The sequence below is a fragment of the Equus caballus genome, chromosome 2 (genome assembly GCF_041296265.1).
Source record: "Equus caballus isolate H_3958 breed thoroughbred chromosome 2, TB-T2T, whole genome shotgun sequence".
In the NCBI taxonomy this organism is placed as follows: domain Eukaryota; kingdom Metazoa; phylum Chordata; class Mammalia; order Perissodactyla; family Equidae; genus Equus; species Equus caballus.
The window spans coordinates 29830706-29857490 of record NC_091685.1 but is presented as its reverse complement, the minus strand read 5'-3'; the positions used below and the strand labels follow the sequence as shown (position 1 = coordinate 29857490).

Here is a 26785-nt window from a genome sequence, read left to right as displayed (position 1 = left end):
ATAATTGTATTCAGACAAAGAAATTCCTTCCCCCTCACACCCTTTTCCTTAGTTTCAGTGGGGCTGCTTCCATCAGCTCTTCCTTGGTCAGAGTGAAGTTCTTTCAAGGTGTTTTGGGGTATTAGAATTAGTTCTACAGCTATTTTTCCCTCTAGTAGGAACTTGTTTTATCCTATTTTCTGGATTACCTTCTGTAGATCATTTACCTTAATAGAGCAGAGGCTACGTATGAATCTATATCTTGTAAGGTAGCTTGTTTATTGGTGTGTAGGAATTGTTAAATAATAACGCCAGTGTGTTTTCCCTGGGCACTCTGAGAACTGATACTTATGACTTGTTGTTCACACCTCCTGTTTACTTTGGCCTTAAAATAATAAAGAGAAGCCGTGTTTCTCCAAGCTTTATAGTAGGCATTTCTAATTATAAAACCCTGTATGACAATCATTTCCATATAGGTTACATAATGCTGTTCAAATGAAGCAAAAAGACAAGCAGAATATCAGCCAGTTGGAGAAAAAGCTAAAAGCTGAACAGGAAGCCCGAAGTTTTGTAGAAAAGCAATTAATGGAAGAGAAAAAAAGGAAGAAGTTAGAAGAGGCTACTGCTGCTCGGGCTGTTGCATTTGCTGCTGCATCCAGGTATGTCCACGTCACCTGAGTGCTTAATGCAAGCTCAGCTTTCCTTGTACCAAGACAGACGTGGGAATTTGATGCCTTGTGCAGGATTGGAGACACAACAGTCGTGCATGGATGGATTGCTTTTAAGTACCGCTTTATTAGCTGGTTAAGCTCCATCTGTGCAAGCTTGCCCCTTCTTAGAACAAATTCATCCCTCGGTGACCTCATCTCTAAAGTGGGATGTGAGAATCGCCATGCCTCCCACACCTGGGAGGCAAAGTGCTGCTCAGAAAAGGCGTTCCAGTCCCTTTCTGTAAGACTGATTGTCACTAAGCACTTTGAGAGAGTCCAATCTAGAGTTTTGTTCCCTTTATAGAACTGTCATTACTCTCTACTCTTAGGTGTGTGTGTTTCTGGAGTTATCTTAAAATGGAAGAAAGATAAAATCTTGGTTGCCCGAGCTCTGGGTACAGACTGCTCATGTCTATGTTGGATATCAGCAAACTGTTAAATGAGCTGGAAAAGAGGGGGGCAAAGATGAAACATGTCACTATTAGATATCACTGAATTTGTGGAGTGACGAGCCTTGGGGACTACTTCCTATATGCCATTGAACAGTGTGCAGGTGTTCCAAAACTGGTACGTAACTGCCATCTGAATTCCATCAAGGAGAAAAGATAGTTAAGAGCCATTTTTTTTAGGGGGTGGGGGGTGGGGGTGTTCTACTTAATCAGTTTTGTTTTTTTGGCTAATGAAGTCCATGTGCATGTGGGGTCAGTTATGGGTTTATAGATGAAGAGTGAGGGTAAATTATTATTTATTTCGTTTTAAGTTTCTATCCTAATTTGTATCTCTGTGATATGATCCTGCTGTAATCTTCGCTGAGTTTTGCTTTTTTGTATTTGGCGTGTTAATAGCCTTCTTTTGGGCTCTGGCACGTGCAGAACAGTTGCTGCTTCCTCATTTCACCTTTCAGGAAATAAGAGGCAGAGAGAACTCTTTCCCCTGGCAGACTGTCGCGCAGGTGGCTCAGCTTGCTTGGCCCGTCGGCATCTGTACAGATTCTCGGGACCCTTTCTTGGCCTGCCTGGGGTGTGGGGATTCTGTCTGTTTGTTTGCGTGGAGAGTTGGAAGCATTTCTGAAGCACTTACACCTGCAGGAGACTTTCCTGAACAGTCTTCTAGCATGGCTTGTGCTGTTCTTAATTCATCCAGCACCTACCCTTTAAAAACATCCACTAAGAAGGGTGTGACAGTTCTTTAACCATATTGTTTAGTGTCTCGTATGCCTGAGGATCAGTAAATTAGTTTCAGTCTCGACGCTAAATCCCTTTTGCTTCCAGTTCAGCTTATTTGTTTTGATCTTCTCCTTGGGTGGTCCTTGATGGCCATCACTTATATAGAAGCTGGGGGTTTTTGTTTTTTTTTTTTTTTTTTGAGGTAGATCAGCCCTGAGCTAACATCTGCTCTGCTGCCAATCCTCCTTTTTTTGCTGAGGAAGACTGGCCCTGAGCTAACATCCATGCCCATCTTCCTCTACTTTCTGTGTGGGATGCCTACCACAGCATGGCTTACGAAGCATGCCGTGTCCCCAGCTGGGATCCAAACTGGTGAACCCCGGGCTGCCAAAGTGGAATGTGCGCTCTTAACTGCTGTGCCACCAGGCTGGCCCCACAGAGGCTGTTTTTATTCTTAAATTAATCTCCAGGCCTAAGCCTCCCCCTGAGCCTTCTTTTTTGGTAGGGAAAGGACACCTCCTTTCTCCATCAGGCCTTTGTTTTATTTTTTATTTATTTATTTATTTATTTTTTAAGATTTTATTTTTTTTTCCTTTTTCTCCCCAAAGCCCCCCAGTACATAGTTGTATATTCTTCGTTGTGGGTCCTTCTAGTTGTGGCATGTGGGACGCTGCCTCAGCGTGGTTTGATGAGCAGTGCCATGTCCGCGCCCAGGATTCGAACCAACGAAACACTGGGCTGCCTGCAGCAGAGCGCGCGAACTTAACCACTCGGCCACGGGGCCAGCCCCTGCCTTTGTTTTATTTTTAAAGATTTTATTTATTTTTTTTAATTTTTCCTTCTCCTCAAAGCCCCCCAGTATGTAGTTCTATCTTTTAGTTGTGGGTCCTTCTGGTTGTGGCATGTGGGATGCCGCCTCAGTGTGGCTTGATGAGTGGTGCTAGGTGTGCGCCAGGATCCGAACCTGTGAACCCCAGGCCGCCAAAGCAGAGTGCGAGAAGTTGCCCACTACACCACCAGGACGGCCTCTCCATCAGGCCATTTTTGAAACCTAAACAGTTAATGAGCTTTGGACTGGCCATTGCCATTATCTTTTTCAGTTTGTTCTCATTATAGCCCTGGGAAGCAAACTAATGCTGCTCCTCCTTGTTCTCGTTACTCCAGGCTTGTGGCAACTTCATGACTAAAGAAAGGTGAAATTCCCAATGCCTAGCTCCTCAGAAGTGAAAATTGTTTTTAGCTCACTGCCCCCTGCTGGAGACGGCACATGTGTGGTTCTGTCTCGCTCAGCTTGTGTGCATTGTCTCAAGTCATATAGCTTGGTGGGAAGTTTGCTGGATTGGGAATCTGGAAAATCTCAGTTCTCTGACCTACAAGCTAGTTGACCTTGGACTAGTATTATATTTATGTAACCTCAGTTTTCTTTTCTGGAAAATGGGATGATATACCCTACCCCCGTAAAGAAGGTAGTGTCGGTGAAGTACCTAGCTTGGTGCCTGACTCATATTAGAAACCCAATTAATGATAATTATTTTAGATCATTGTTGAAATTATCAAAGAACTGCGAGAAGGAGCAGACTGAGCCAAAAGCTAAAACCCAACTGACTGAGAGGAATATGAATGCCACAATGTGAGTCAACTATAGGCTTTTAAACCCCTCCATTTCCTGCTCTTCTGTTTCCAAAGGGGAGAGTGCACCGAAACCTTACGGAATCGGATCAGAGAACTGGAAGCAGAGGGCAAGAAGCTCACAATGGACATGAAGGTGAAAGAAGACCAGATCAGAGAACTAGAACTGAAAGTTCAGGTAATGGGGGAACACAGGATTTTCTCCTGCTTGAACTCCTTCTCCATGTTAGATCTGTGCTCCGTGCTGCGGTGTGGAGATGGTGCCTTTTCAAACAGACCAGATGCCATTGCTTCTGAAACTCGCCGTATGACAAAAAGAAGGCCTGATCTTGTCCAGCTCATTCAAGTAATATTTAATTTAGCCAGATTCTAATACAAGCCAGACACGTTGACAGCCTCTTGATGTGTTTTATTCCAGAATTTGACTTACTGCAGATTCATTTCATTTTCTCAGGGTGTAGGCCAGATTACTGTCCTTTGGAACTTATACACCTCTTCTTAGCCCTAACCCTCTGTCCTTCACCAGGCAGTTGACCATGCTGGATGGCTCTGAGCCTTGTAGATTGCAATTCTGAGCCCTGCGTGATAAGGAAAGCTGCCAATGCTGAGCACGTAGCCAGTTTGGGGGCTGGATGTACCTTAGCCAAGTATTTGGTATTAACTCTTCAAAGGGACGTTTAAAACTAATGTCATATATCCTAAAGTTAGAGTAATTTGAATCATGCGGAACTGGTAAGAAATTATTAGCAGGTCAGTGTCGTAGAAAGATGACGCAAAGACAGCCAAGAATGTGCAGGAGAGGAGGCATCCGAAGTGGATGGCAGTAGTGAGGGTTAGTCAGTAAAAGGCTTTGGAACTGGAAAAAAGAAAATCCAATTAGAAGCTCATCTCATACCGCACAGAAAGAAATTCCGGATGAAGAGTTGAATGTAGGCAAAAAAAGAAACTTTTTTAAACTAGGGGAAAATATAGTGGAATTTATTTGATCTTGAAACATGGGAAGACTTCCTAAACAAAAATAATGGAAGAAATCACAGAGCAAAAAAAAAAGTAAAAATCAATTGGGGAGGGTACAGATATTGCAACAAATATTATAAATAAGGAATTAATACTCTCGATATGTAAACTGCTCAAAATTGCTAAGAAAAGCTCAGATGTGCAGAAAAATAGACAAGATATGAACAGATAATTCACAGAAGAAATAGAAATGATAAGAACATCATTTGGTGATTGATGAGGAATTATCCTCGTCAACCACCAAAAACATATAGGTTAAAATTAGATCATTTATCTCCTGTGAAATTAGCAAAGAATTTTTAAATGATAATATCAACTTGGGTGAGGATATGATGAAATAGGCCTCATACATTGCTGGTGGAAGTGTAATTTTCTGGAAAAGGTCATGTAATTTTTAAGTATTTCCCTTTTTTAGGACTCCTTCCTAAGGTAAATATTTAAAAATCTCACCCAAGATTGAAATACAAAGATGTTCATCACAGACATAGATAAATGCAAAAAAAATTAGAAACAATCTCAAGAATAGAAATTCATTTAATAAATTTTGGTATATAAACATGTGGGAATATTATATAGCCATTGAAAATTACATTTTCAAAGAACAGTTGACATGTTTTTTAAGCACTGTATACAAAACTGTATATATAGTGTGATTTAGTTATGCTAAAATATACACATATCCTTAAAAAAACTGAAAGGAAATATATCAAATTTCTCACAGTGTTGGGATTTTTTTCATTTTCTTCTTTGAACTTTAAATGCATTTCTAAATTCTCTGTAATAAGTTTGGATTTCTCCCTTAAAATGAAAAAATTAAAATATCTGTATATATACATATATATTTATTGACTAAATTACCGGAAGATTTAAGTGAGCTTATTCTGCAATATGCCTTGTCAAAGTAGTTAACATTTTTATAATTTTTAGTGCAGGTCAAGAGTAGAGTTTTGGCAAATTTGACTAGAGCATTGTAGCAACATTTGGAGCTAGCAGCAAGGAAAAGTTTTTGTGGTTCTGCAGTAGGCTTGTAAGGAAGCATTTTATTTGGAAACAGAGTCTATTTTATCTACACATAGCCCAGCACAGTGACATTTATCTACTGAAATGTTTCTGTATGTACACATTATCATATAAGTACATTTTGCACTCCAAGTGGTAAGGTCTAAACCCTTGAGACGCCGGGATTCTGCATTCTAGGGGCCAGGTCAATAATAGTGGGATTTTATTTGTGATTTCAGGTTAGTCTGTAGACATCGATGCCAAAACTCTCTTGTAACATTGCTGCTTTGATGATATTGATAGGAGCTTCGGAAGTATAAGGAAAATGAGAAGGACACTGAGGTGTTAATGTCAGCCCTCTCAGCCATGCAAGATAAAACGCAGCATCTGGAGAACAGTCTGAGCGCAGAGACGAGAATCAAGCTGGACCTGTTCTCCGCACTGGGGGATGCAAAGCGACAGCTTGAGATTGCCCAAGGTAGGAGAGCAGTGGCCCCAGGTGAGGAGGTGTGGCTGAGAATGCATAGGCTCACAGAGAGCAGCACTCCCTCGAGCTCGGAACTGAAGGCGTGCAGTTTTCTCTTCAAGGGGTTTGACAAGTATCCAACATTGACATCGAGGAATCATCACATTAATTCACTCTGCAGACATGTTTTGAGATGAGAACATGTCAAGTGCAGGGCATACAGAGAATAGAATGAGTTTCTGTGCTCAAGGAGCTCACAGTGTTGTTAGAGAAATAGAGAACTACAGAGTTACCAAAAGATATTGGGTGTAGCAGTTATATACAGGGTCATAGGAACATAGAGAGAGGCAGGGACTAACCAGCCTGGGGAGATAGGGCCATTTCTCAGGGGAGCTGATGTCTGAGCTGGTTCTTGAAGATGAGAAGGGGTAAGCCCAGTGAAGAAGCAGTGTGGTAGGGGTGAGGGGTGGAGAGGCTTCTAAACAGAAGAAACAGCCTAGGCAAGGCCAGAGAGGCAGGAGGGCCAGCGTGTTCAGAGCTGCAGCTGGCTCTGCTTGGTTGGAGCAGAGGTTGTAAATAAGGGAGGGGTGGGAGAAAATTCTGGGGAGCAGGCTCTTCACTCAGCAGATACTTACTGAGACCTACTATGTGCTGGGCACTGTGAGAGTCCCTGAGGGAACAAACAGATAATAGATCAGGTGGTGATGGGTGCGGTGAGGAAAATACAGCGGTGGTGAGGCAGGGTGTATAGGGCTGCTAGCTTCGCAGGGTGGTCATGAGAGACCCTTCGAATAGGCATTTGAGCAGAGACTGAAAGGAAGGAAGTGAGTGAGCCACGTGAATCTCGGTGGGGGGAAAAGCACTTCAGGGTGTAGGGAGCATGCATGGTGGCCAGTGGGGCTGCAGCCTGAGTGATGGGGAGAGTTGTCAGAGTGAGAAGTAGCAGGAGCCACATTCTGCCAGACCTTGTAGCCCATGGAAAGAACTTTGGACTTGACTCTGAGTGACATGGGAAGCTTTGGAAGGCTTCTGAACAGAGGCATGATGTGACCTGGTCAACAGACATTTGGGTTTTGTCCAAGAAATTGATTAGCCACCAATAGGTTACTGAAAAAAATTTTCCAACAGTTGGCTTAGTAGAAAGAAAAGAATATTTCAACAGGTACTTGAGAGCATCCCCTCCTCTGTGTAAACATTGTGCTAGAAGCTAGAGAGGAGACAGGCGAACAGGACCGTCTGGGGGATGCGCTGGGGCGCTGCTGCTCAGGCTGTTTGGCCTTAGGGCCGCCTTTACACTCTCAGATTACTGAGCATCCCAGGGAGGTCTTTTCAGGTGGATTATGTCTATCGATATTTACCTATTAGAAATTAAAACTTAAAACATTTACTTATTAATTTATTTAAAAATAACATGGAATACATATTACTTGTTAACATCTATAACATATTCTTACGAGAAATAACTGTATTTTCCAAAACAAAAAAAGTTTTAATGAGACATGGCATCATTTTACGTTTAGCAGATCTCTAATTTCTGGCTTAATAGAAAATAGTTTGATTCTCATCTCTGTTTCTACATTCAATTAGCTGTAATTTCACTTGCCTGTCGTTTCTGGAAGACTCCACTTATGCTTATGAGGAGATGAGCGTGAAGAAGGCACATAACGTCTCAGTATTATTATGAAGATAGTTTGGACCCTGTGAGAATTGCTGCGCTAGGGCAAGCCAAGCAGAAAGGCCTGCTGCCGTTAGGTAGAGGCAAAGGGCTTGAACGGCCAGAGGAGAGAGCAGAGGTGGCTTCATGAGGGAGCGGACATGGAGTGGGCTTTGAAGGATGAATTCTGAGAGCAGAGAATGGCAGGGAAGAACATCGTTACCTGAGAGAATAGTGTAAGCGAGGAAGGAACATGCTGGCAATGTCCAGGTGAGCAGTCCAGTGGCCTCAAGCTGGGGGACGTGGAAGAAGAGAGTGGGAGATTGGGATGAAGCCATACTGGAGAATGCATCCCTGGATTTTCAGGAGGAAGATGACGTGTTCAGGCTGTTATTTTAGAAATCTCAGTGTGAAAGACGGATTTGAAAGGTGAGGTTGAGGAGGCAGAGCGGCCAGTTAGGAATTGTCACTGTCTTCTATCGAAGAGGGGATGAGTGGGGCAGGAGGATGGTCCGGCGGGAGTAAAGCAAAGAGGAGATGCCTGAGGGATCTGGGAGGATGAAGTTTCTGGAACCAAGGAAGAAGAGCAGGACAGATTTAAGGAATGAGAAGTGAGAATGAGTTTGGTTGGGATATTCTGATTTGGAGTTGCTTCCTGGACACCCACGTGAAAGGTCTTCATCAGTCAGCGGGAGTTTGGGGCCTAAACCCCAGAGAGAGGACCAAAGCCCTGGGGGTGGAGATGGGATGTAGAAGTTGTGAGAAGTTAGTGGAGCCATAGGAGTGGCTGGGGATGGCCCGGGTGGTAAAGCAAGAAGAGAAGGGAGTTGAGAAGCAGGCTTATTAATCTGCGGACTCAAGGAAAGGCAGTTAAAAGAAAGTTCCTGGGAATCTGCCTTAAATCTAAACTTGTGACCCTATACTGGTGTTTTTGCCTGCCTCCCTCTGCCTCATCCCCTTCGCTTGGGTTTGCAGACTTGGAAGAGATCCCGTGCAGTGAGGCGGCACCTGGGCTCAGGGAGGCCAGTGCAGCTCGGCTTCCGCACAGGCCGTGCTTCGCTGTCAGCTCAGGAATCCTCATAAAGCAACGAAGAAGCAAAGGGAACTGTCTCTTCCAAAGCTCTGGGAGTGTTTGCTTGTTACTGATTAAAGAAATCAAACTGAAATCTGCATGGAAAGAAAAGATAGAGTGGCTCACAGATCAGATACCCTTAGGTATTTTCTCCATCTAAGGCTCTGTTGTTTAAAGGGAAGGAGGATATTTGATGCGAACTTGAGGCTGAGGGGACGTGAGGGAAGTCAGAGGAAGCAGGTCCCTTCTGCGGCTCTTTGCTGCTGCTTCCCTCCACTGTCGTGCTCAGAATATTCTGATAAGAACCCAACTTTGTAATTCAAATCAAACCGCTTGTTGCTTTTCTCCTTCCTGCTTTCTGTATCACTTGATTCATCCTGGTTCCAAAATGACTTTCCTCTCTACTACATCCTTTTTAAAAATATGCCGCCGTGCTCTCTTACATTTCAAATATATTGCCCTCTTCTGTAGGACTTAAAATGAGCGCAGCTCAAATGCAGCCTCCTCCTTTGTTAAGCATTTGAATTTCTGAAGGGCTTCTCCTAAGTGTTCTTCCCCAGTGGACCAGGGAGCTTCCAGGCGTGCTGGAAATTGCGTGGGCTTTGGAACACAGTGTTTAAGTCCTGCTCCCCCTCGCAATAACTGGATGACTCGGGCAAGTTGTACAACTTGCAGAGCTCCGCGCCCTCCTGGGCTGGGCACAAGGGCTGTAGCAGTGGAAGCTACAGTAGACACAGCCTCTGCCCTGCTAGAGCTCGCGGCCCCATGGAGAGAGCGTGGACACGAGTCGTGACCCCAGTGGGGAGTCACCAGAGACGGAAGAGGGCGGCAGGTAGGCGTGCAGACTCTGGAGCCGACTGCCTATGCTGGAATCCTGGCCGGGTCACTCAACCTCTCTGTGCCTCAGTTTCCTCATCTGTATAATGGGTGATGATGTTGCTAATTCCTGCCTCACAGGGTTGTGGTGATAAGTAAATTAATATATGTAAGCACTTAGAACAGTGCCTGGCACATATGCGTTAGCTATTGTAATTATTATTATTACAAAGAATAAAGTGACAGGAAGGAAAGTTATGGTGTGTTGAGAATCCAGACGTTGGGGGTAGGGTCTGATTTAGATGGGAGGATCAGGGAAAGCTTCGTGTGGAAGTAGAAACAGAAATCTCAAGAGTTAACAACACGCAGACAGCAGGAGAAGCACAGACAGGGAAGCGGCCCTGCGCAGGCAGAGCTGGTTGGATCAAGAAACCGAGAGTATTGAGGGGAAGGTGTGCTGTGAGGCTGAGTCGGGTAGTGTTACCAACGCGGCCAGCCAGGGGCAAGCTGGGCAGTGGGTCTGAGGGGCACTGTGCCAAGAGGCAGGCAAGAGATGTGAGTCACCTGAGAACCACTGGGGCAGCGGCCCCAGAGCTCCATTTTATTTTCTGTTAAGAGAACCACGGGACAGAGTGTGTTGTCGTGACTGAGTCTGAGGCCTCGGTTCTTCTGTGTTCCTTGGTCGGACACTCAGAGACAGTCCATCCTCCCAGAAAAATATTCCAGCTCAAGAGATAGAGCCATAATTCAAAATCAGCACCCTCTCAGGCTGCCATAAGTGACTGCCATGCTCAAAACCTGGCTCCTGGGCCTGACCCCGTCTCCAAGTGGTTAAGTTCTCGCACTCTGCTTTGGCGGTCTGGGGTTTCGCAGGTTCAGATCCTGGGCACGGACATGGCTCTGCTCATCAGGCCGTGTTGAGGCAGTGTCCCACATGTCACAACTAGAAGGACCCATAGCTAAAATATACAACTATGTATTGGGGGCATTTGGGGAGAAAAAGCAGGAAAAAAAAAGAAGAAGATTGGCAACAGTTGTTAGCTCAGGTGCCATCTTTAAAAAAAAAAAAGTGGCTCCTGGAAGTTGACCTCTTTGCTCAGTCACACCTACATAAACAGAACCCCTTTTTATTGTAAACCATGGCCCACAGGCCAGATCTGACCTGCCGCCCGTTCTTGTACAGCCCATGGGCTAAGAATGGTTTTTACATTTTTCCATCATTTAAAGAGAAAACAACAAAAACAGTTTGTGACTCACAACATCTAAAATATTTATTCTTTGGCCCTTTCCAGGAAAAATTTGTCTACCTTTACAAACCGTCAAAGCTGGAGTTGAATCCACTTGAGATTGGCCCAAGAGGGCATTGTGTTGGGTGAGCCCTCCCTTCTCACTAATGGTGGGTCTTTGATCTTCCAGGACAAATTCTTCAGAAAGACCAGGAAATCAAGGACCTAAAACAGAAGATAGCGGAAGTCATGGCCGTCATGCCCAGCATAACGTACAGTGCCGCCGCCAGCCCCCTGAGCCCCGTTTCCCCCCACTACTCTTCCAAATTTGTGGAGACCAGCCCCTCTGGACTCGATCCCAATGCCTCTGTTTACCAGCCCCTGAAGAAGTGAAGGCCCACTGTGGTGTTGCCCGACCGTTTGGTTACCAGAAGGCATCGCAAAGGAGCGCCTCTGGCAGTCGAGACTCAAAAAGTTTATATTGTATTTTGTGGGACTGTATATGTTGTTGTTTTTAAAAAGGGGGGAAAGATAACATCCAAGTCTGATTAGAACTGCCCATCAGTTTTTCTTGTAAATTTTTAGAAGACCTCACAGAACTTTGCAGTTTATTTTTCTCGGCCAACACATTAAAACCATTCTTGGATTTCAAGTAGCCAATTTTGCCTTTTATGTATTCTTACAGTTTCCTCTTGAAGAAAAAAAAACAGTTTTTGCTTCTCAACCCTTTATTTTCTATGTTTTAGTTTGTTCTCAAATAAGCAAGCAAAACCTGCACATGGGATGATAATGGAAGCTTTTGGTTTTGAGAGTGAAAGGGTTAAATAACCTAACCCAGCTTTGATTTTGTAGCTGCATTACAGAAGATGATTATTGATATTACAGAAAACAAAAATCGATTACCCCTCCAGGACCAAACACATTCAAGGAGTGTCACTTAAGCTGAGGGGAGAGACAGGTGATGAGACGAGCTATGAGGATGTCACAGGGGTTGTGTTTGGAAATGTTTCTATTCCCGTCAGTGTGTTTAGTCCTAGAAAATTGCCAGCAGCAGTCTTGTTCACAGTGCCTTGGGAAAAGACATTTGAAGAGGAAACTTGATGGTTTTAAACTATTTTCCCCCTTTACCATCATCCATCTTCTCTCTGTATCCAGCTCACTGCGATCCCGCTGAGAACTGGCGGGTAGCTGGGCTGTTCGCTCCCACCACGGCCATGTCTGCTGTTCCTTCTGTAGCAGCTCGGCAGTGTTGCGGACTCGTGTCGAGGCGAGCACCTTGGGAAGGGGAGCTGGGCGGCGCGGGTGTGCGAGAGACTGCAGTGACAGCTGCTGAGAGCTGCCATTCTAGGTTGCTTTTTCTTCTTAATTTCATTTCATTTGGCTGTGCTTTCCATTCTTCATCATCTTGTGTTTGACAATTTAAAAGAAACTTGACTGTTCCTCAGCTCTTCTGCCAAGGAGGATTTTTTTTTTTTCAAGAGTTTTAAACTCAGAACTCTGCACACAGATTTCAGTTTCAAGTGTGTATTATACATTGGTAGAAAAGTGTTTGCACTGGCAACTTTTGGAGGTGTTTAAGAGTCCGGGTGGGGGTGGGGGGAGGGGCCGGGACAGGGAGGGGCAAAGCAAAACTGTATTCGGAAACTAGGAAAATTAAGAAACCGAATAGATTGGTTTTGCTTCCTTGCCATGGATTCTGGAAGGACATAGTTCTTCTAAAATTTCCTGTTAATTGGCATGTATGTCTCATTTAAAGCAAATTAAGTAGGACAAGCAAGTCAGCCAAATACAAGTATTAAAAAGAATTATCCTTTTAATCACAGATCTTATTTTGGGATAAAAAACTTATAGCTTTAGCCAGGTGTGCATGTTGCTGCCAGTTTGCATTTTTTGAATCATCTTGTGTAATTGTCACCATGAAAGTGTTACTCAGAATTGTCGTGGGTTTTTCTCATCTTTGTGCAAAAACATGGAAAATTGTCATTGACTTTGTGTTGAGGTTTCCCCCGTTTTGCTGCCTTTTGGGACACTACTTTCGTTAAATATTTGGTCTTGGCTGCATTCTTTTTTTTCCCCCCCCGTGGGGTTCAAAAGAATAAACATTTTCTTACAGATAAAACTAGTTTTCTGCCTTTTTAACTTTTCAGGAGGGCCCCACAAGGTAGATTGTTCTGAACGGGCCTCATCTCAGCGCCTGTCAGGCGGCTGTTCCGTCCCTCGGGGGCAGACGCAGGCTCCAGGATGAATCCATCCGGGGTTTCAAGTTGGTTTAGTTCTAGTCTGTCTTAAGATATATCCATTCTCATTCTCCCTGCCTCCCTCCCTCTTTCTTCCTCTTGGGCATCTGATTAGAACCAAGGCTGACTTGTTTACAGGTAAAACCCTCCTTTCCTAAAAAAGCAAGTTAGGGCTGGGATTGGAAGGCAGTTGGTGAGAAAATCTTAAGAGTGAATTTCCTTCCCGTTTTCCAGAATCTTTTTGGGCCACTTTGTGGCCAGCACCCCGTTGGGTTTCCTGTCTGCCGCAGATCCTGGACTGACCTCCCAGGTAACCACTTCCATAGTCCTCCCTGGTTTCTAGAAGCTCTGTTTTCATCTTCTGAGAAGCCAGCTGCCTCTCCTGGCCCATTTTTCTCTCTTGGGCATTGTTACCATTGATCTTGGCTCCAGTTCTGGAAAATTCTGCCCTGGCACCTCACCCTCTGTCCCTCTTGCTGGATGGCTTTCCTGAGCCTTGGCCATTCAGGCTCTTGCAGACACCTGACTCTTAGTGCTATGAGCAGAGTTCCCCAGGGGAGGCGCCTGGCTTGGCTTTTGACTTCACCTCCCCTGAAGGAATTTGTCTGCCTACAGCATTCCCACTGGCACATTCTTTTGTACTAAGGAAGCCTCCAGTTGCCTTTGTTATTTTAGACCCATCATAAAGTGGCTCCACGTCTTAGGACATTATAATTTATTACGTGCCATAAAGCAGTGTTTGCCCTTCTGGATGGTTAAATATTTACAGAAAGAGCAGGCTGAGTGTGTTTTGAGTGGCTGAATAACCTCTCTTTATTGACCTCTCCCAGTGTGACATAAGGAAGCAGCTGTCGTGTGTCCATTCTCTCGGTGTTAATCTTTCTAGGAGAACCTATAAAATGAGAATGAACAATTCCTCATGGCTTCCAGGCGGAAGGAAAGGAAGAGTCCTACCCTCCCAGTCCCCCACACTCACCTGTCTATATTGATGGGGCCCTGGCAAGCCGCCTGGGAGGGCTGAACGTTAACGGCTACTACCGGATTGCTGCTTGCGAAATTCACATCACACCGAAGGGAGGTGAAGAGGTGGCCTGGAAGCGTCCCCAAGGGCAGTTCAGTGCCGGCCAGCTAGGAAACTGTTTTCAGGTGGGCCGTGCCAGCCAGACCCGGTGAGCTCAAAGGGGCCCTGAGACCTGTGAATGCCTGGTTTCCTGGGATGCACGACGACATTCACTGCTGAGCTGGCTTCACAGGCCTGTAGCACTTGCCCAAGGGCATGCGCCTCTCTCAAGGCCCTCCTCTGCTGCAGGCCACGCAAGGCCGTGTGGCACAGGCAAGTCTCCTGCACGGAGATGGGAGCCCACTCCCAGCTTTGCCACCACCCACTCTGTGATCTCCCTTAACCTCTCTGGGCTGGGTGCTGTTTGCTCACCTTTAAGGAGTATTGTTCCTTGCTGCCCTGCCTGCTCAGGGAGTTGCTATGGGAACTAGGTGAGCTGACACGGAGTGCTCTGTGAACCGTCCAGAGCCTGCCAGATGGAAGTCCAGAACTGTGGCCAGGAGGCATGGTGAGGCGGGGACCTGGCTAGCCATTCCTGTTCCTGGGGCTTGCTCCATCCCCCGCAGCCAGTCTCCTCACAAGTGTGGTCCCAAACTGCAGGCCAGCAGCATCAGCATCCCTGGGAGGTATTCCCCAGCACCCCCATCTGAATCTGCATTTTAACAAGATCTCTGGGTGATCCGGTTGTGTATTAGTTGTTTAGAAGCCGCGTCCTGAGCCGACTTCCTACCCTGAAGACTCTCAACACTGGCGCGCTCTCTTCTAGTTCAGAAAAAGCCAACAATCTGGCTTTGAAAATTGAGAATTAAGAGCTTAATTGATGAGGGGCAAGCTGGCGGTGAAGCACTCTAAGCGTTCTGCATTTTGCTGATTTTATCATCCCCCCATTAGGATGTAAGCTCTGTGAGGAAAGGGCTTTTTGTCTATTTACAGCTGTAACCCCAGAACCCAGAACTATGACTGCCACGTAGGAGGTGCTCAATAAGTATTTATTGAATGAATAGGTTAATAGATGAAGCAGAAATAGATTTCATGTAATCTGAAGTAGCCTGTCTTCAGTGAGTCAGCGCAGCTCTCAACAGTACAATTAGAATGACTGTCGGTGGCTATTGTGACTATTAGTATAAACAGAACTGCGTCTAGAAGGAGAGGGGAAGATTTGAAGTGGCACGTTTACCGTGACATCTTCTATCTGCCTGTCTCTGGTTTCTGGCGAAACCTTGTTTTCCTTGTCAGATTTTCTCTACAAACGCCTGCTTGACTTAGCCGGGTGTGAAGATCCCCTGACAGCTGGCTGCAGTGAGAACAGTCAACTGCTCTGCCAGGGGAACCTGGCTGCAGGGACCCTGCTGGGGGCCCATCCATCTTAGGCCCCGTTTCCCCAGAACCGCTGCATCTTGAGTCAATGTGGGGACTCTTCATTTTACAGTAACCGAATTAGAAAGCATTTCCTTCAGGAAGGTATCTGGTTAAATGAAGCTCTCAAGGATCTCCTTCGGTCTGACCGAGGCGGCCACGCTTCCTTTCTTGCCTCCCTCCCTCCTTGGACTGGCTGGGATCCTGGTCTCTTCCCACTTCAGTGTTTGCGTCTTTTTCCTCTGCCTTGGCCTGAGGTGCAAGTCTTACATCCCCTCAGATGGCCTTCCCAGGGCTCTGGACTCACCCTGCCATTACACCTCTGATCTCTGTCCTGAGAGTCCCAGGCTTAGCTCACAACGTGCTGTGGCCTTTTAAGCCCCGTCCAAGAAGCCTGGACTGGTTTGCCCTGGGAGACAGTCCATTCTGCCCCTGTTCTCCAGCTCTACAGCCTCCAGACACCTTAGGGTGGAGAGAGAGGCGCACTGAGTGTGGGCAGGACCTCTGAGGGGGACCTGGCCCGGTCCTTGCACCTGCATCGTCAGCTCCTCACCGTTCTCTTTCCTTTTGTCCTCAGTTCTGGCGCAGTATCCAGTACCAGGCCCGCACTTACCTAGAACAATGGTTCTCAAACTTTAGGTTCATCACAGCCGCTGGAAGGGCTTGTTAAAACACAAAGTGCTGGGTCCCATCCCCAGAGCTTCTGATTCAAGAGGTCTAGGGTAGAGCCTGAAAAATTGTGTTTCTAGCAAGTTCCCAAGTGAGGTGGGTCATGCGACCCCCCCCTTTGAGAACCGCTGATGAGAGCGAGGGCTGGCCGGGGCCAAGCCCTGCCTGGAGCCATCCCCTCCAGCTGCCACCAGAGGGCACATGCGGCCTTGGTGAGAGGTCTTTTCTCACCTCCAGCTGCTGCCTCCGACAGCCAACAGGTCCTTCCCTAAGGATCTCTTTGTAATGGGAATTTTTGTTATTATGTATGAGGAAGAAGTGTTGATCTGAAAAAGAAGGTGGGTTCTCACAGTCTGTCTCTGACAAGTATCAAAGGTCTGATGGACCAGCCTTTTGAAGGTGTTGAATGTCCCCGCTTTCAGGAAATGGAACTCTGTTCCCATGGGAGGAGACCTCCGGGGCCCCTCCTGCGGCACACTGAAGTAGGGCCCCTCTTTCAGAACGGCCTGGACTCATTCTGTATTCAGAACCCGAGGGGCAGTTGAGATTATAGGTGATTTTCATTTCCTCTTCATACTTTCCTGTATATTCCAAATTATCCACAATAAACTTAATATTACTTTTATAATAAAAAACAATAATGGTTTTTAAAACACATTTTAAATGTAATTAAAAGCCAAAACAACAACTCAAAAATAAGCCAACAACCCGAGGAGAGGACTCGGGGTGAGCAGCTTGGGGTAAAGAGAACCCCCAGCTGGAGCTCGCCCCCACTCTCCTGCTTGTCCATTCTGCCCAGCTCTCTGCCTGAGGTGGGGCGTGGGACGACAGTAGGTCATGTGCTCAGCAAGGCTGGGACCGAGGACAGACGGTTGCCTGTCTGTCACCTCTGTAGTTCACCTGTTGCTGGAGCTCGTGGCTGATGCCCCAACCCAAGCGCAGCACTGTCACACTCAGTGCTGCTGTTGTCATGCACCAGGGCTTCCCAGGGGCCACGTGGGTGGGAGCAGGGCAAAGATACTAAAACTTAGAGACCTCAGAGAGGTTCCCACTTAGTGGCCTGCAGATGTGTTTTGTTTGACCTGCACAGAATTGAATAAGTTAGTCTAACATTTACAGATTGAGAGATTTCGCATTATCTGGATTTTTGGGTTTCCTGCAGACCTGGCATCCCGCTCGCTGCTGGCGTCCCTCTCCAGGCACCCTGGAGCATGCGAGAAATAGGCCTCAGGTCTTGGCCCTGGTTTCTCATTAGCATCACCTGGGGAGCTCTCAGGATTGCCCATGCCCGGGGCCCACGCCCAGAGAGCCTGATTGAACGCGGCTGGGGAGGAACCCGGGCCTTGTTTTTAAACTCCCCAGGGAGTCCTAATGTACAGCCCGGGTTGAGAAACTGGGAATTAGTGAATAGTAGGAGGAAGTGTCCATCCTGGCTGAGCCCGGGGCCTCAGAGGATGTGTCAGGGCCAAACTGGGATGTGAAGGAAGCTGGTCTGTCTGCCCGCCTTCCCTATGCAGACTCTGGTCGGCTCTCTTCTTCCTTCTGGCCCTGCGCCTCCTCCAGGCCCTTCTCCTAGATTCCCCTTGCCAACCACGTTTATCACACTGGTCTTTACCAATTTAAATTGTTAGCCCTTAGGTTTCCAAAAAGAAATTCTGTTAACATCATCTCAAATTTGTTGTTATTACATGTTCCCTTCTTATCTGAGGTTTTTTAATATTGCAAGCCATAGAAATGGACTGTGGCCAGTATAAACCCAAAAGAGAATGAGTGGAAAGGAATGGGGTGAGCCCTACAGGGTTATCTGGAAGCTGGAGAAGCCAGCTGGGAAAGACAGGAGTCAGCCAGCTGGGGCTCCCGGAGGCAGGAGCAGCTCCGCGGGGCCACATCCTGCCACCAGGATGAATGAGTCCATGACCCAGCTTCTCTCCAGCAGGAGTCTTGGGAGACTGTATTATTGTTCCCAATTATCCCATCCATCCCCACCGAGAGCATTGTACATCTCCCCTCTTGGGTGTCCGAACTGGCTTACGGAGTGGGAGGGGACATCACATGTGCCGGATCTGAGCAGAAGCTTTAACTGCACCTGGTGTCCACGTCAGCCTCCTGCTCTCTCTGCCAGGAACAGTACTTCCCAGACAGCGGCCACACCTGGCTGAGAGCTGAGCCGAGTCAGAGCCAAGCCTCAGTCCCGTGAGCAAAGATCCATGTTACTGGTGTAAGCCACTGAGACCTGGGGGCTGTTCATTAGCAGGCCTCGGCTGACTAGCACAGAGAAGGAGTCCCAGCTTGAGTCCTATGCCGTCCCCTTGGCTGCACCCTGGGATGGACAGCCGGAGCCTGCGGAGGAGATGCTGGGCCCGCTCCGCTTCCTGGTGGGAGACAGAGCTGGTGTCCCCTGCCCCAGGCTGCTCACACGGAGAGATGCTTACAAAAGAGAAACCAGGGTGCTGCTGGGCTGGGGGCCAAGAAGCCCACAAATAGCCACCACCCCAGTGGTTCCAGCAGCCAAAGGCCCAGGCAGTGAGTGCTGGCCTTCCTGCCGCCCAGGCCGCTGTCGTTATCTTCCTTTCCCATGAGCTCCACGGTTTAAGGATTTTGTAACAAACAAAAGTAATTACATGTATTAATTCATCACTACCAACATCTTCTCAGTCCAGGACATAACTGCTCAGAGAACTTCTGACCAACCACCGTGGCCAGCGGAGCCAAAAAGCAAGAGAATTCAACCTTTCAAGTCACCTGTGCAGCCTTTTTGAAACATCAAAAATAGCCTGGGAGTGCGTGTCACACCTTCCCGGGCCTCTGTATATCTGGGCCCCCAGGTGGGAACTGCCAGTTTTAATACGTTCCCTCTCCTGAGACTGTGTCATTCCAGCAGCCGACACTGGAGCAAAAATGTCCCCAAGAACCAAAGGAGCATTGCAGGAGCAGCGGCAGGCTGGTGCGGTGGGCATGGGGGGGGGGCCTTCCTGAGGGAGGCCCCGGTGGGCAAGGCTGCTCCACCCATGCACGGCCCCCACTCTGAATAATCCCGATTCCTTGTGAGAGCAGAGGCTTTGGTGTGGCCCCTCCTCCAGGAAGCTTTCTGCTGGACAAGCCTGGGCCAGTCTCCTACAGTTTCTGTACCTGCCTCCCTTTCCTCTTCTGTCAAATGGGGATGATGAAAATAGTCCCCCCCGGTCGCAGGGTTGCCATGACAATTTGGTGAACAGGGACCTGCCAGGCACTGGACTGGTTAACACTTGACCTCACCCCTCGCTGCACTGGCCCTCGCGGCTGTTTTAGGAGGAACGTACAAGAAGTGGGCTGGGGAGTTTGTTGCAAAGATGACATGAGCTAATGCATCTACGTCTCTCAGCTCCTTTGAATGGCTGTGCGTGCGTGTGTGTGCGTGCGTGTGCGTGTGTGCGTGCGTGCGTGCGTGTGTGTGTGTGTGTGTGTCTTCTTCATCCTCCCTCCCCTCCAGGTGATCTGGCCTGCCCGGGGTTCAGAGTTCCAAATTCTGTTTCTTTGCTGGTAACTCCCACGCCCATAATCTCCAGCTCAGACCTGGTTCCTCAACTCCAGACTCGTATTTCCAGGTCCTCCCAGCATCTCCTCTGGATGTCTCACAGGCGCCTCGGACTCCATGTGTTTCAACTGAGTTCCTCATCTCGCCCCAAACCTGTCCTCCCCATCCTTCCGGTCGCCCAGGCTGTCCCTGGATCCTCCTTGATTCCTGTCTTTCTCTCACACCCCACATCTAACCTGTCAGCAGATCCGGTCAGCTCTACCTGCAAAATATTTCCAGAATTTGACCTGCTCTCACCTCCTCCACTGCTACCAGCCTGGTCTGACCACCATCCTCTCTCACCCGGGCTTCTGCAAGAACCTCCTCACCGCTCTTCCTGCTCTAGCCCTTGCCACACACGGCCCAGTTTCAACAAAGCGGCTAGAGAGATGCTGTCAGAACACAGGTCAGATGGTGTCAAAGGCCTCCAGTGGTCCTATATCCATCTCAGAGCCAAGGAGAGAGTCCTTAGCATGTCCCACCAGGCTGTACACAACACATCCCACGCCTCCCTCTGACCTCCTCTCCCCCGACATTCCCTCAACCAGTGCCTCTGAGCTATTCCCACCAGGCGCACTTCTGCCTCAGGGCCTTTGCACTAGCCACTCCCACCTTTTTTTGAATAAACATTCTATTTTAGAATAGTTTCAGATCTACAGAAAAATTGATAAGATAATACAGAAGTTCCTGTATACCCCAAACCTAGTTTCCCCTGTTGTTAACATCTTACATTAATATGGTATATTTGTTACAATTAATGAATCGACATTGATACATTATTAACTAAAGTCCATACTTAATTCAGATGTCCTCAATGTTTTCCTAATGTCCTTCTTTCTGTCCCAGGATCCCATCCAGGAAACCACATGACATTTCATTGTCCTGTCTCTTTAGGCTCCTCTTGGCAGCGACGGTTCTTTTCTTTGTGTTTAGAGGGTCTGACTCATTTCCTTACCTGCTTCTGACCTTTGCTCAGATGTTCCTTCCCAGCGAGCCCTGCCCCGACGAGCTAACCGAACAGTCTCCATCCCTCTTCTCTGCTTCATCCTTCTGGTGTTCATTACTACTGATCATATTTTTAATTTTTACTTATTTTGTGCTTTGTCCGTCTGCCCTGACAGGGGTGGCAATTCCATGATGGCAGGGATTTGGGGCTGTCCTGTTCGCTGCTGTACCCCCGGCACCTAGTATCGTGCCTGGTAGGGTAGTAGGTACCCAATGAATGTTCGCTGGATGAAAGAGCGCACACTGGAATCTGACTAGAAGCCTCATCCTCTTTCCATCCATCCCCTCCACTCCCTCCCAATGAAAGAGAAAATCCCCCTGAGGGCTCCCCGGAGCCAGGCCCAGCGACGACCTGTGCTCATTTAGTCCCACACGGGTCCCAGGGACTAGTAGAGTTATCTTGCCCTCATGGGTGAGGAAACTGAGGCTCGGGGAGGCAGAGTCCCACAGGCAGGGAGTGGAGAAGCCTCCGGCCTCCTTGAACCCGCCAGCCTCCTGGAGACCCACACCCTCCAACCTGGGAATCCGCTCCGTGGTTGGAGGGAGGGGCTGCGGGCACAGGCCGGCAGCGGGAGAGCATCCAGCCCCAGCAGGACGTCGCACACGTTCAAGGTTCAAGGAGCAGTCCAGCGAGCAAGGCGCCCTTGGGCCTCGGCCTCGGTTGGGCCCTGGCCATGGCTCTGTGCAGGTGGGCTCATTGAGGCCCGGCCTCGCTCACACAGCCGAGGGGAGGAGCTGGCCAGGAGGCAGGTTTCCTGACGTGCAGTTGCCAGCAGCTCCCTTGAGGGAGGCGGGGATTGGTCTGCAACTCCTCAGCTTCAGGCAACTGGGGTGAGTGGGCAAAGGCGCCGCCTCCGCGCATCCACGGCCTTCGTGCACCTTCCTCCCCCCACCCTGCCCTTCCTTAGGGGATTCGCCTCTCACCTTGACCTGCTTGGGCCTCACTTCCAGGGGCGGAGTCAATCCACCAGTGGCACCCTGCAGGCCACCCTGCTTGGCTCAGGGGTGGAAACACACCCAGTGAGGACCAATGAGACCGAGGAGACATTACCAGCTTTGAGGGAGAGAACGCTTCCCTTCTCGCCAGCCCTAACTGCCACGTGGTGCAGAGACCTGAAGTTCAAGGCGGCTGAGGCCATTCTTGGCCGGCTGTCTCGGGTTGCACACGAGGCCCTGGGTGGAGAACCTCCTTCAGAGGCTGGCCAAGGCGAAGAGGGGAGACACGGCCACACTCGCCCCCTGGTGCTCACTGACCACCGGGCCTAGCACGGAATGGGGATCCCACGGGTACTGGACATCTAGCTGCCTTTTCCTGAATAAATGAAAGGATGGACGGATGGTGCCTGCCCTCAGCTCCACGTCCCAAATGTCTCTAAGCCTCAGTTCCTGAATCTGTGTAATGAGCTTAATAATAGTGTCTACCTCCTAGAATTATTGTGGGAACTAAACGAGTTAATGTATGTCTGGAATATAGTAGGTACGTAACAAACACCCATTATTATCATCATCATCATCATTGTCATTATTTCCCTCTGGGAGCCTGTCTCCTCATCTGTGAAATGGGAATTCATTTATTCACTCAACAAACTGCTGATCATCATCCATGTGCCAGGCATTGTGGTTAAGATCTGGGGCAGTTCCAGAGATGAAAGGGCCATGGTCTGTGCCTGGAGGAATTAACCTTCTGGCGTGGCAGGCAGTCACGAGTTAAAACCCAGTGGGAGGAGAGCCAGCTAGATGGAAAGTCTATTGTACAGACACGGGGTGACCTGGGTGCTGAGCAGCTCCCTCCAGAGCTAGACTAATTGAGGTGAGGAATGGCAGCTGACCCCTTGTCTCCTGCTCCGTCCAGTGTGTCGAGTTGGCATGAAAATGTTTGGGATGGGCTCCGGTTGTTGTTGGCCTGAGCCAGACAGAAAAGGGAGGACAGTGCTCAAGGTCAGAGTAGGCAGAAAGATAAGAGGTAAGAGTCAGGGAAGGACAAAGCAACTCGTATCTCAGATATTTTTTTCCCCTAAGATGTTATCTTAATTTTCTTAAATTATGTGAAAATAATGCATAAATCTAATTCTTTAGACTTTTATCTGTTTTGAAAAATGAGTGAAATTTTCATTTTGATGGAGGTTAATATGGAATATGAGCAGCAAATTACACCGCCACCTGGTGGCAGCATACCAAAGTCACAGGTTTGTTTCATTTTGTTTGAGATGACAACACACGGCAAGCTCAATCTTTGGACGTGAACAGAAATACCAAAACCATCCCCCGCCTTCCCCTTCTCCCCACGCCTTTGCTAAAACCCAGCTTCCATAGCTGAAGCTCCCGAGTTCCCAGCTTTTGCCTGAGTCACACCGGCTCCTCCTCCCTGCCTCCTGGCTTCGCTGGCGCTGGAGAGCCTCAGGCCCATTTTCCCATCAGCTCTGCATGGGTGCTAACACCTCCCTGCCCTCAGCCCAGCCCCCAAGGGGACTGTGGAGTACGGAGACAACCCAGCCCAAGCGTACTGGTTAGGACTACAGATGCTGCACTTGGGCTGATGGGGGTTCGAATCCCTGCTGACCACTTGCTGCTGTGGGTCTCTGGACCCCTCCAAGGCCTCTCTGAGCCTCAGTTTCCCCATCTGAAAAATCAGATGGAGTCTGAATTCAACAAGAGACTTCCTGCGCTTTTTACTACATGTCTTTCTACTTCTTTTTCTACAAGAGCCGGAGAGGATAGAGACCAAGAAATGATGGGGAGGAGTGGGCTGGAGGCCCCCTCTATTGCACTTCTCCTCTTGGCGCCCGTCTCCAGAAGCAGCGAAGGCCTAGCCCTGTCTGAGTGCCCTCCCAGGCTCCCCTCCCCAACCTCGGAGCCCGGTCCCCGACACCCTGCACCGTCTTCTAATCCATTTTGTGCTGAAGGGGCAGGACTGAGCAAAGGTTCACTGCCCCTCCATGGGGCCCAGAGAGGGCAATGCTCACCCCCCTCAAATGGCTCACGAAAGGTAGTGTTCCAGGCACTGGGGACGAGGAGAAGTTTTGGAGCTGGGCGTCCCCACCCTTGGCGGCCCCTAGAGCCCAGTCCAGAAGCTTAGGAAACCAGACTTCTGACCCGAGGCTGATGCTACCTGGACCTTGCTGTGTGGCCTCGGACAAGTCGCTGACTCTCCTGAGCCTTGAATTCCCCGTCTGTAAAAGGGAGCTCTCCAACCTAGTCCAACTCCAGTGACGCGGCTCCTGGGGCTGCTGGAGGGGTGGGCAGGGTTGGCGTGTCCCCTCTCCTCACCCCTCCCTGCCTGCTTGGGGAACCCCAGGATCCTGCTTGGAGGAAGAAAGAGGCACCGCTTCTCCTGGGGAACTGGGTCTCGGAGCAGGGTGGAGGGGCTCTGGGATGCTCCCCCGCACTGGCACTCGCTGTGGGCAGCCAGCGCTAAGTGCTGCGTTCATTATTACCAGCTCCCCCGGGGGAACAAATTCAAAGTGAGGTCACCATGGTAACCCAGGCGGTTGCAATGTGACCACATTTTTAAAGTGCTCGCGTGTTCCAGGCAAATTACCTCTCAGTGGAAGAGAAGAGAATGGGGCCTCAGTCGCACACCTCAGTGGCCCGGGGAAGAAAAGCCCAGGAGCTCCTGTGGGTCCTAGAACGTTCCACAAGAGAGGGTGAGGCAGATGCAGGGCGGGGAGACAAGCGCTCCTGCCTCAGCAGGCCAGAGCAGAGCTGGAAATGACCTCCAGGGCCCTGAATGCGGCCTGACCAGAGGGCCAGAGGCTCCAGGTTCTACTCCCAGCTCCACACCTCTTGTCTGCAGCCCAGGCCGATGCCTTGCCCTCTCTGGGCCTCCAATTAAGCTTCGTGCAACCGTATGTCTTCAAGGACCAAGGAGATGAGCCAGTGGACTGTTATACCCAGAAAGCCAGGGGTTTGCTAATCAGGCCTCCAAGGCAGAGAGACCTGGATTCAAATCCTACCTCTGCCACTCAACAGCTGTGTGACCTTGGGCCAGTGACTTCACCCTTCTGAGCTTTGGTTTCCTTACCTGTGAGAGGGCAGCTAATAGTAATTCCTCCTCCTTGGGGTGGTTGTTAAGTTTAATAAAATCATCCATGAAAAGCGCTCAGCACGCACCCTACACACAGTAGGTGCTAATGTCATCATTGTTGTGGTCACTTAATAAGCATCCCCAGTGCCAGGCTCTGAGTTGAGCGAGTTACACGTGATCTCTTGTGGAATCCTCACCACGTTCCCCCCAGGAGATGGGTGCCGTTATTAACCCCATTTAGCAGACGTGGAGACTAAGGTTGGCAAGGTGAGGCGACTCACGGAGGTGCACAGACACCCAAGGGGTGGGGCCTGGATTCCGACCCGGGTCTGTCTGCTTCCAGAACTCGAGCCCCAACCGTTCACTGCACGGCCTGAGGATGAAGTGAGACATGAGTTGAGTGCCCAGCACTAGTGCATGGCACACGGCGGGTGCTCATTAAATAGTGGCACATCCAGGTTTCATGCCATAGCCACTGAATTGCCCCTGACCCCTGTCTCGGGGGCTTGGGAATCTGCATCTGGTGGGTTCAGAACTTCCATGGTTCAGGCGCTGATGGGAGAATTAGAGCAGAGACCCCCCCAGCAGGCCCCTCTTCAGGCCACTGCCCAAAGGGTGCCCATGGCTATCGGCATCACAGTGGCCCTGCCTCATCCTCTAGCCTGTCCCTGGGGCCCTGGCTGCCCTCACTCTGTGGGGACACAGACGACCAGGAGCTGCCTCTGACCTCATCCAGCCTAGCTGCGATGTGGCCTTGCATGGCCCCACCTACCCTTCCTGCTGGGTCAGCATCCCACCCCACCCTCCCCTCCCAGCCACCCCCAGGCAGAACTGGCTTTCCCAGGACAGAATGAGGTCAGGCCTGCCGAGTGCACACGGATTTAATAACCAGCCATTCCTACCACAAGCCCATCTGCCCTTCACTGTCCCAGGCCCATAGAGGGTCTGGGGTCGGCCAGATCAGTCAGGGAAGGGCAGTTGTGGGGGTGGAGACCACCCTCCCAGCCAGCGCAGGGCCCCCTGGGAGCCCAGAGCCACCCAACGCTGAGAACTTGTGATCTGGACACCCCAGTTTGGGCCCTTCTCCTCCATGTGGTCTGGCCTTGAGCAAATCACTGCTCTTCTCTGAGCCTCAGTTTCTCCATCTGCGAAATGGAGTAGACAGCCCCCACTACGTGCCTCTGGGGTCACTGCAGGGACAGAGCCGGTAGAAGGCGGATCCCACTTTGTAAATCCCCATGCACATAGAAGACTTGTTCTGGTTGTTGATAATCCTGGCTGCTCTCTGGGTTGGGTTCCCCCCGAAGCAGACCCTGGGACAAGGATGAGAGAAGTCGCCTGAGGCAGTGATCCCCAGAAGCACTGGTGGGGAAGTGAGGCAGGGAAGGAAAAGTTCAATTCAAGATACATGAATTTGCAGGCTGCAGTGGGTTCAACCAAGGCTCAGCTCTTCTGAAGACTTCTGGGAGACGGGGTAGAATGGGCCTCAGATTTGTCCTAATCAAGAGGTCAGAAGGTTGAGCTGTTTGTCTGCCAGCTCCCATCCACCTTTGGCTGAGGACTGCCCCGGAAAACATCAGCATCCTTCTGGTGCACGACAGCTGAGCATGCCCTCTGGCCAGAGAAAGCCCTCAGAGTCGCAGGTGCTCACATGAAAGGCCGTCCGGGCACAGGCATGGTGGTCCTGAGGGGATGTAGGCGGGGCTGCACATACACTGCCTCATTGACTGTTCTCCTCACATCCACCTTATGAGGGAGGGACTGTTATTAGCTCCATTCGGCAGATGAGGAATCTGAGGCTCCAGGAGGTGGCGTTCACTTGCCCAAGGCCACACAGCTCAGAAGCAGTAGGATAAGGATTGGAAGTGGCTGCAGGGTCTTTGGGCTTTCCACTGCCTCCCAGACAGGCAGGACCCATTTGCACGTGGGTTGCAACCAGCAGCGAGCTGATAAAAATGCGTAACAATGGGAGAAAAAGCTCAGGCTTCTAATGTTTGCCAGTTGCCATGTTTTAAACACTCCCACCATGGCCAATTTCAAGCTACCAAAGTGACGTCTGTCACAGAACACAGAGTTGGGAAAGGATGCGAACAGCTGGCTCCAGGAAACCACTGGTCGGAACATTTTTGGTCTCGCCTCCGACCCAG

General features: G+C 49.2%; 1 protein-coding gene across 2 annotated transcripts in view; it reads left to right on the top strand.

Annotated features, from left to right (window-relative positions):
- Window positions 1-11386, top strand: part of MACO1 (macoilin 1) — a 53629-nt gene extending 42243 nt beyond the window's left edge. For both annotated transcript variants that reach the window (XM_023635470.2, XM_070260668.1), the window contains 4 exons: window positions 456-638; window positions 3542-3662; window positions 5804-5978; window positions 10925-11386. In XM_023635470.2, the coding sequence (XP_023491238.1) occupies window positions 456-638; window positions 3542-3662; window positions 5804-5978; window positions 10925-11127 (682 nt within the window). In that variant the 3' untranslated portion in view covers window positions 11128-11386. The remainder of the gene's footprint in view (window positions 1-455; window positions 639-3541; window positions 3663-5803; window positions 5979-10924) is intronic.
- Window positions 11387-26785: the final 15399 nt, after the last annotated feature.